Below are 10,578 nucleotides of genomic sequence, written 5' to 3'. Positions count from 1 at the left end.
CTATAGGCCAGTACCACCACCAACAGCAGCAGCAGCCAGCGACACTGGTATCCCTAGATTCACACAAGTCTCGCGATGCTGGGTAGTGGAGAGCATAGTGGCAACGAGAAGTGGCGTGGGACGGAGTGGAGAGAGTTGTTATCGAAGAAGAGGGAGCGCAGACTGAGGCAGGAGCAGAGCAGGGGGGTGTGTGCGTGTGTTTGTGAGGTTCAGAAAAAGAAGAAGCACAACACGGCGTGAATGAGAGAGTCAAACTGGCGGAATTCAACATGGCATCCGGAGATACGCTGTACATCGAGACAGACGGTTCGGAGATGCCGGCCGAGATCGTGGAGCTCCACGAGATAGAGGTAGAAACGATACCAGTGGAGACTATCGAGACCACGGTTGTCGGTGGGGAAGAGGAGGAGGACGACGACGACGACGACGGGCAGCCCATGATCGCGCTCCAGCCGCTGGTCACGGACGACCCGAGCTCTATCCACCACCATCAGGAGGTGATCCTGGTCCAGACCCGGGAGGAGGTAGTCGGCGGAGATGACTCCGACATGCACACGGATGGGGGCAGCGGGTTCGAGGACCAGATCCTCATCCCGGTACCGGCTCCGGGGGTGGAGGACGAGTACATTGAACAAACTCTAGTGACTGTAGCCGGAAAAAGCTCGTTGGGTCGGGTGAAACGGGGAGGCAGCGGTGGTGGAAAGAAAGCGGGCAAAAAAAGCTATATAACCGGCGCGGAAGCTGGAGGAAGAAAATGGGAACAGAAGCAGGTGCAGATAAAGACTCTGGAGGGGGAGTTTTCTGTGACAATGTGGGCATCGGGTAAGTCAGCCCGGCCGTATCTGTTGTTAGCCGATGCATGAGGCCTCGTTGCCAGGGCGTTGTCCTCCTGCACCAGACTAGTTCCTGGAGCGGCCAGTTGCACTGTCGGGAAAAACCAAACAAATAATGCAAGAAAATGTCAAGAAACACTCCTACATGATAGCGAAATGTTTTTGTTTTGAAGGGAGGCCATCTTTTAGGTGTTGCTGGGCGCCGCCATATTCCCCGAGATTAGTAAGTATGGCGGCGGCCCCGAAAAAATGGCGATAGTCGCGGCCGGGCAGAGATGGCGGCGGTGCATGAGGGTGATAGAAAGCCGGAGTTTAGGGAAGAAGAGGGCGGCTTAAATGTGGTTAAAGTGGCAATATGTTGCTGCTTGAGAAGCGCCAGATGGTTATTTAAAACGTATTACGGATTTTTACATGTGAGTTTGACGTCGGGTTGGTACGATTCAGCCAGTAATTAGTCAGTTAGCCGTTAGCTCTGATCGCTGCTGCTGGAAACGTAAAGACAGATCTGCGCATGCGTCAGACGACTAACTGCTTCTGTGCAGTCTGTTATTTATATTAATCAGACTATCCTTCATTTATCAGAAACTTAGTCAAATTAGTACCTGTATTTTGTGTCGTATTTAACAGCTGGATTAAAAAAGGCTAGTTAAAGAGTTTGTTAATTTTGTTTCTGACCACAGTAGCTATTTTAAAGTTTATGTTGATTGTAATAGCTTTGCTATATCTGTCGTAGATTTTACAAGACAAACTGGAAGGAACGTAAAAAAACGATTTTTTAAAGCTATTTTTAGTTATTTGTTAGTCTGGTTTGTTCAGACTTTGGTGTCTAGTTTTTCCATTTTACTCAACATGTCAAACGGCTTTATCGTTTTCATGTTCCGTTTAATCAGCATTACATTTGCAACAGTTAGCGGTACTATATATGTTGTTATTGAGTTACACTTGTTCAATATTATTTTAACTAGAAAGTGAATTGTATCTGCAGACGGATCATTTTACTAATGGGAAGTCCTCTGACGGTGATTTTGCAGCTTTAATGTGACTCCTATTGTTACCTGAAGTCAAGTGCTGCTGTAGGTGTTGTTGCTCTCCCTCAACTTGTTGCTAGGGAAACACCAATCTGTTATCCGTTCAGTCTCTGTAATTTGTGCCTAGATAACAATGAAGACATCGACCATGAGTCTGTGGTAGAGGAACAGATCGTCGGGGAGAACTCCCCTCCTGATTACTCCGAGTACATGACGGGGAAGAAGCTGCCCCCTGGTGGTATCCCGGGGATCGACCTGTCGGACCCCAAACAGCTGGCTGAGTTTGCCAGGTGAGTGTCTGCCTTGGGCTCAGCATCCTAAATGTGTAAACACATCTGCTGTGGGTAACTGTAAATGATTCTGCATGTTCTGACACACAATCACTACATATTCTACCTCTAAAGGGCAGGTGATGGTTTTGATGTATATTGTTTAAGTATTTATGTTATTGTAATATGCTGCTTCTGTCTTTCGAAATATTACATTCAAGGGTTTTTAGGAGCCTAATTCTCATACATTATGCACGATAAACAGAATTATTTCACAGTTCTCACGCGTAATAATAATAGCTTGTTTTTATATACCTTTCAAAAAAAACCCATGGACACTTTACATAGTAAAAAAAACAAAGGGGGCCGTAACAAGAGCAAAGTAAAACGCAAATAAAGAAAAGGAAATAACACAATCCAAACAAAGGAAGAAAAAATAAGTGGGGGGGAGAAGAGTGTCGACTGAGGCCGAATGCTTTGGTGAGCAGGTAATGTTTGAGAAGATTTTTGAAATATCCAGAGATGCGGCAGGTCAGATTTCGGCAGGGAGAGTTTTTAAGGGGAAATGCCTAGGTGGGATGTCTCTGCTGTGACAAATAGCCTCCTTCAGTACAACTGATACTGGTTATTGATTAACTGTCAAAATCAACAGTATATTTGGACTGTTAAAGTGCAAAGGGGATTGTGTCAGAGGGATGGCATTATGCCATGTTTGTTAAAAAACACCAACAAACTGACCATCTTTTTTTCTTTTTTTATAGGATGAAGCCGAGGAAAGTGAAAGAGGACGATGCCCCCCGGACAATAGCTTGCCCTCATAAAGTGAGTTTTATATTGTTTTTTCTCCAAAGGCATCGCGTCACCCCTTGCTAAAATATGAGGTCCTGGTTTCTGATTGGTTTAATTGTCTTACATTAATGCTTTTTGCTGTGGGCATAATTGAACATTCATGTAAAGGTTATTTAAAAGTGGTCCAAGCGCTTTAGTGTATTGATTTTCATGTACTTACAAGAATGATCAAGCCTTATCTGACCTTTGCATGTTTACCTATTGCAAATGCTTTTATTGACTCTATTAGCCGTCTGCCACTAAAGTGTGAAGCTGTTAAATCACCCTTTTCCGAGTTCATACTTCATAAAAGGAAAACTTACCAAAGGATAAGGGCACTTATATTTGTGACCGGAAAAAAGCCACAACCTTTTCTGTGCACCACTTTGGAGTTTTCAAGCCTGCTGCAAAGAACTGTCCATTATTTGCTGTTTGTCAACATTGTCCTGCACTTACTTTGGTCCCCAGGGCTGCACAAAGATGTTCAGGGATAACTCAGCCATGAGGAAGCATCTCCACACACACGGACCTCGCGTGCACGTCTGTGCAGAGTGCGGCAAGGCTTTTGTCGAAAGCTCCAAACTCAAACGTCACCAACTCGTTCACACAGGAGAGAAACCCTTCCAGGTTGGCATCTGGACGAACTTTACACTCCCACATGCATAGATACTCTCACACTATTAATACATCTTAAGTGCATAAGCCCACGTCTATTTTAAGGCAAATTCAAACCAAGGAGAATGGGATTCTAATTAACTGCTCTCTCACAGGATGCAAATATCGCCCACCCAATACTACTACTAAGTCTGTAAAAGTTGCTCTCATGAGACACATTAAATGTCCTCTTTATTAACCACCAGAAACAATTTTAGTCACAAAATCTGTCATTATTGAAAGACTTTATGTTTTTACTCATACTTAATATTTAACACAAAATGATATGTTTTGGAAATTATTTTGACATGTAAATTAGTGCTTAGAGGCTGAGTGTTTACCAAGCGCTCCACTGTTAGACACTGTTGCCAAACTTGTCAGGTTTTCTGCTCTAACCAACAACAAAGTGCACAGCTGACATTTAATAGTTTCCAGCTGTGTCAGAACTCTACACTAGAATTTAGTAATCTAATGGATTGTATGTACATATACAAATCCTTTCTTTTACACTACGACAGGCTGAAAAGTAAGCATCCTCACTTAACCAGGGAGAAAAATAATGATTATTGTGTCACAGTGTAGAGCTCATAAACAGTCACTAGTTTCATATGGAAAGACATTGCTATTTTGATTTGACACAATGCGTCAAATGTGTATATTTTCAAAAATTGAGTTATCCATCTTAAGATGAAAAAGGCTTTAGCATTACAAGAAATGTAACAATGTTTGCTGCTGGTTAGGTTTCCCAAAGCCATTAAAGAGTGGTCAAAGGAGTTTGCAGAAACTAGTAAGGAGAGGAGAGCCTTCACAAAGTGGCTAACAACCACACTTAAATAATGCCTCTAACCTGTAGCACTAAAGTAATGCATAACAGTGTGTCTATGACTCCCAGATTTGCCTTAAAATGAATGCTTAACCAATACAGAATTAAGTAAGAAAATCTTGTCTGATCGTTTGACATCTTTGCTCAAGCATGAGGAGGGAGAGACAATGTTCAGTCCGTTGAAATGAGATCATCTCTGTTTGGGTTCAGTGTTTTAGAAAGAGATTATGCTAACAGTCTGATTTTATTCAGCTATCAATGTGAATGGTAACTCCCTGCTGCTCTTTTCTCTTTCAGTGTACCTTTGAGGGATGCGGGAAAAGGTTTTCTCTGGACTTCAACCTGCGCACACACGTGCGGATCCACACTGGAGACCGACCCTACGTCTGCCCCTTCGATGGCTGCAATAAGAAGTTTGCGCAGTCAACCAACCTCAAGTCTCACATCCTCACACACGCCAAAGCCAAAAATAACCAATGAGAACCCATCCACCAGCATCAAAACCACAGAGAAGATAAGAGCTTCAGAACCTCCTTTTCGAAGATGGAAACAGAAAAGACTTACTGATTTATATATAAAAAAAATCTGACAGATGAAGAGACTATAAAAACACTGAAGTTCGGCTCGTTCTCCTGCGTCCCCTTTCTTCTGCTGTCAAATCAGACGAGGAACACAGTGACTATTCCCTAAAGCCCCAACCAACACAGTCCCTTTTTTCTCCAGTGGCACTAAGCTTCCAGAAGATGGAACTCACGGACAAACATCAGAGACTTATTTTTACCAGAGCGAGCAGAGAAGCAGCAATCTATTAGTATTTTTTATTTTCTCACATAGCTTTTATTTTCCTTGAGTGTGCATATTGTACACTTGTCTCAGGCTATGTTAAGTAGAAAGTGGTTATTGTTTTTACCCCTCCTGCATTATGAGATCCTACGTATGATACAAAAGTTTAAAAACGGCTGTATGTTTGCATTTCCATACCTTTGGTTGTATTTTTCTCTAACCACAGAATAACCTTGTATACTTGTATTGTATGGCTGTATTGAAATTACGTAGACATAGATAGAGGTGTGATTTAAAGTGTTAACCAATTAAACTTTTAGTCATGAGTTGCTTTATATTTTCTATGAACCGACTTTACACAGATGAATGAGAAATGTACTTAGAGTCGTCTCAGCTGAAGTATCTGAAGCGTACATGGAGTGGACTGCGAGACCATCACTTTTTGTTAGAATGTAATGTACAGACGTCAACATCAACTTCCTTTGTTCATATTTACACCCGTGTATCTCAACAGCCCACAATAAAATGGGTCACACTAACCCTGATAAAATATACATGCTGTTTTTATAAAGTGTTCCTTTGTCATTGACTGGTGTTTGTTCTATTTTAAGACATGCCTTCTTGTGCATAAAGTCTCATCAGATGTCTTTACAGCTACAGCAATAAATTGAGCTATCTGCAGACGATCAAGCAACCTTCACTAACCGAAAGATTTTCTGCTTTTCTTTTTCCTACTGAGAAGTCAATTTGTAAATGTAAATTATCTTTTCATTTTATGTCTTTATTTTAAAAATGACTCGACTATATGTCTTAATGACACTTTTGTATGCATTGTGCCGTACATCAGAGAGTATGTACTGCACAAGCAAGAATCTAAAAAAGGAAACTATGTCAGTAAGTGCAAACAATCATCTTGGAGTCAGATTGGACACACAGATGCTGACAGGCAAAGCACAACATTGACAGCAGTTCCTTATATTTCTAACCAGTGTAGAAAAAACTTTTCTAAAAAGTCGTTATCTATCAGGACCATCGTCATCATGAAGGTCGGAGGGATTCTTGAACGAGCTGGGTCTTGAGCTTTTTCTTAAAGGTGCAAAGGGACTCTACAGAGGTTCATTACACCACCGGGAAATGATTAGTGTCTCAGGATCCTGTTGTGAAGGTTTGATCAGGTTGAGTATTTTCCATGACAGGTTACATCCTTATCTACTCTGTGGTTTTAAAGTTTAGTATTAAAAAAATCACATTCGACACAGGTACTGTATATCTTGTGTGGCTTGATATACAGGTACACAAAGCAGTTAAAATTAGCTCCCTCTCCTGCAGGCTGACTACAACATTAAAGCACTGCTGACAAGCCAATGCAACACAAAAAAGAAAGATCTAATGATGTACTGAACCATTCTGCACAGTACTGATTTTATTCTCGCTCAATGTATGCACTTCAATACATAATTTAATCATTTAATCATCATCGTTGTTTTAGTTTAACAGGCAATGATCCGAATGAGTTCATAATACTTGTGTTTTGTTATTCAGAAGCTGTTGAAGCTGAAATCAGCACCTTCAGTCATCCTTTGTTTACCACACAAAAGATGTTGAGAACTCTCTGTTCAAGCTCCCATGGGGAACTTCACTTCTGTAAATCACTTCCTCTGACGAGTACCTGGCATAGTTGGTTACAAGCATTAAATATTACTGCATAGAAACTATCAAACTTTTCACTGATGGTCTTCTGGATTTCTTTTTAAGTTCATAAAGAGGCCTCGTTTTTCATCTTTGAGCAGATTAATACTCCTCACAGGAACTTTAAGTTTTCAAAATAGTGGGATTCTATGGGATGATTGAAATGGAGAACAAAAAAAATCTAGAGCTGTCACCGGCAGATTTGAAAGAATTCTGTATTTATTATTCAGTTTATACAGGAGATAAACAATTGCTTGAATCAGTAGGTTCAATGTTTTCTTTTAAAATAAAGTCAGCTCTGGAAAACTCGGCTTTGTTGCCTCAATTGTGGGCTGAGTTAACACACCACAGGCTTTCACAAGTGTATTTGGTTTAAAATGTGTAAACAGAAATGTAATCCTCCCATGTCATTCTTCTTATTTGACCTAAACTAAAAGACTTTCTTATTAAAGCTGCAACGGCTCAATGCAATTTACTTCCTTCCTTCATTTCTGTCTTACTCACTTGCCTTCCATCCTTCTCACAGTCTCCATTTGCAGTTTTTGGAGTTAACACATAAATCTTTGCCTTTTTGTGCTCAGCCAGCAGGATTAGCACAACTGTCTACCTCAGCGTCCTGCAAAGATCCTCCTCTTAAGGCCTCTGATCCTGGCCATCCGGCTCTCACTACTGCCCCCCTCTGGCAATAAAGGCTTCATTGAAATGACAATGCTGTCCATGGTGCTGAAACCCACCCGAGGCTGTGCACAAGAACGCAACCTCATTGAGCTTATTTGTGTGTTCGGAGACTTCACTTTCTTTGTGATTACTCATGTCCTCATTCTAAGTCACACAGGACGATGCCAGAGGATGAGAAAAACAAAAAGGGAGAGCTGTGTTGTTTCTGTGAGAGAATCTATTGATTCAGCTCTAGGGCATTGTTGATGTCTTATTGGCTTTTTAAGCCTCCAAACAGCTCAGATGGGCTGCTTGAAATTCAGAACCAGGCATGTTTTATCTCTACCTGAGACCAACTTTGAGTGTAGTGATGTGTTAGTCCATCCTCCTTCCTCTCTCTCTCTCTCTCTCTCTCTCTCTCTCTCTCTCTCTCTCTCTGTATGTGTGTGTGTGTGGAGTCTGATTCAGACATGATTCCACTTGGGGGTCTCTGTCTGCTTTTCTGTTTTTTCCCTTCTAAGGGAGCATTTAGAATTGGTTGTTTTGATTGACAAAGGCAGGGGAGAGTAAATGCGCTACTTGTTATGCAGCTGAAGTCTGTCAAGCCTCCAACACCTGCTCTCTTTCAGAAGCTTATTTCATTATGGCTGCTCTCTCCCAGGAGTCAACACACTTGTATGTTTTTTTCCTTCTTCTATTTTTAATTCCTTGCTGCATGTTTTCCTCTCCTTGCTTCTTTCTCTCTCGCTTTGGACAAGTCTCAGCGTTTTTCAAGCAGGGGCTGATCTCACCTACAATCTGGAACGCCTGGATTTTCTTTCATTAGTTTGACTCCCGCTCTGTTGCAAGCAAACAAAGGTTTATCACACCGAAGCATAGCAGGCAGCCTCGGCAAGTCAGATACTCACAGTCACAGCGCTAAACCCCTTCATTTGTGAGAGGAAACTAAATCAGAAAAATCCTCACAGATCAAACCTCAGCCCTGCATGCTTTATTATTTATTTTACATTTCTTAATAACACCTCTGCCAGGATCTTTCCACAGCTTGTGCTCTGCTTGTCAAGAGCTGAATTTCAGAGTTGGATGTAAATAAATCCTGAGGCAAGCTTCCACCAGAGTAAACATTAAACTATATAAGCTGTGTCAAGCATTAGTTTAGTGTACTCGGCGTAAAGGAAGACACACAGATTTAAGCCCATTAAAGAAGCATTTATCTTGCAAATACAAAGTTGTACAAATTGATTTAAATGTAGATTTATTTTTCACTTCAACCCTCTATACATATAACGGCCCATCAGTAACTATGATGCTTTACTTCTCCATCGCACCATCAAACAGCCAATTGAACGGTAAGACAGTCAGAACAGCACAACTCAATTCCATCCAATCTGCAGGTCAAATCTCTGAACCTAAATCTCTTCCAGACGCATTTAAATCTCTTCAAGTGCTTCTTTTTTGCCTTATGCACAGGCAGAGATGCTATTTCCATGCAGAAAATATGTTGCCAGGGTAACAGAAGAGAGTGAGTGCGTGTGTGTGTGTGTGTGAGAGAGAGAGAGAGAGAGAGAGAGAGAGAGAAAGAGAGAGAGGCTGAGATATCCTCTGAATACCAGAACTGCCTCTGCAGACGTAGAAACATCGCTCCACCCTGTCAGCAGCAGATTTTCTGTCCATGTACACCTTTCATGTCTGAATTCTGTCTTCAAACGTTTAAATGCCAAGACAGTTGTGTTTTTGTTTAGTGTCCTTATTTGTTCAACTGTCACACTAGAGAGCGGTACAGGTTGTAATTCATCTTCCAGTTCAATGCTCTTTCTGCATCTCACCCTCCTCTTCACCTCTGCTCCTTTTATCAGCTCTCTTTCTCTCCGACTCTGTCTCCACCTAAATATAGACCTACTTTCTTTCTCTCTACTGCCTCGGTTTCTGTCTCCCCATCCGAGTACACCTGTCTTTTTTCCCTCGACTTGCTTAGTCTATCAAATTCAAATTTGCTTCACTGGTGAAGTCCTAATTAATTGCAATGCTGCCTATAGTTTGTGCGATGTTGGCAATGTCAGTATAATAGTTCAGAATGTAAAACAGAAACCTTTTTTTTTTCGTTCATCAAAGTATGTTGTAAAATATGTTGAAAAAAGCCAACAATGCTTGTTCAGAAGAAAAAAGTGAGAAATTGATGCTTTTCTCACAATGGAATGAAATGTCAAATCTGTGGATTTAAACTGTTAAACTAAATAAATACCTTACATTTCTATTGCATTTCTTATTCCTTAATATTCCTTAATATACCTTATAATCAGTAGTTTTATGGGACGAGATTAGTTTCCAACTATTTTTCCATTTTTCCAACAAACTCTTTTTTTTAAGCGGCCTGTCTAGCAGAGGAGAAACAGCCTTTGTCTTACACAGTGACATTTAATTCTACTCTTGCATAACTGGTTGGTGTGTACACGCCAATTAGAGACAGAGTAGGGAGAGTCATCCCTTTAACATCCTTGGTAAAAAATCAAACCATGGTATGCATCAGAGTGGATTTAGAAGTAGGTATACCCTATGGAGACTGAAACATAAGTGGATCCTGCATTTACCCTGCACTACACCACAGCTTATAATAATACTATGGAATAGTTTATACTGTCAAAGATTTCAACTTGACCAGCTCCAAAAGTAATGCGCTTACAAATGTGTCTATATCAACAATCTCAGTAGTAGTTCTGTACCTTACTATGAGTATGTGTATATGAGGTACTGAAAGAAGGCTTTATTAATAGTAGATTATTTAACTTTGTTGTCTTTGATTATATAATTCTGTGACAGATTCAAAAAAACATTCAAATGTATAAATATAACAACAGTAATAGGTTGGAGCCCCATAATATTATCTATCATAATGAGAGGAGGGCTTTGAAGTCTGAGAGTGTCATGTTCTCAGTAGATGAGTTAGTTAATTTTGGTAACAGGACTATTTTTTTTTCAGCATTTCAGCAGGCAGATTTGATTGTTTCTTGGTCTCT

At 40.8% G+C, this 10,578-nt stretch overlaps 1 protein-coding gene across 2 annotated transcripts; it reads left to right on the top strand.

The window, feature by feature from the left end:
- Positions 1 to 5,922, top strand: yy1b (YY1 transcription factor b). Of its 2 annotated transcripts, none has more exons than XM_079350262.1 (5): positions 1 to 822; positions 1,989 to 2,151; positions 2,892 to 2,952; positions 3,427 to 3,585; positions 4,733 to 5,922. In XM_079350262.1, exons 1-5 carry the CDS (start codon positions 270 to 272, stop codon positions 4,913 to 4,915), a joined length of 1,119 nt encoding a protein of 372 aa, XP_079206388.1. In that variant the 5' UTR covers positions 1 to 269; the 3' UTR covers positions 4,916 to 5,922. The 2 variants fall into 2 exon arrangements, with proteins under 2 accessions (XP_079206388.1, XP_079206389.1); XM_079350263.1 differs by having other exon boundaries at positions 14 to 822; positions 2,001 to 2,151.
- The last annotated feature ends 4,656 nt before the right edge of the window (positions 5,923 to 10,578 follow it).

Source organism: Symphodus melops (assembly GCF_947650265.1).
Source record: "Symphodus melops genome assembly, chromosome: 1".
Classification (NCBI taxonomy): Eukaryota; Metazoa; Chordata; class Actinopteri; order Labriformes; family Labridae; genus Symphodus; species Symphodus melops.
Note: the sequence above shows the minus strand (reverse complement) of the source record. Positions and strands in the feature narration are given on the sequence as shown.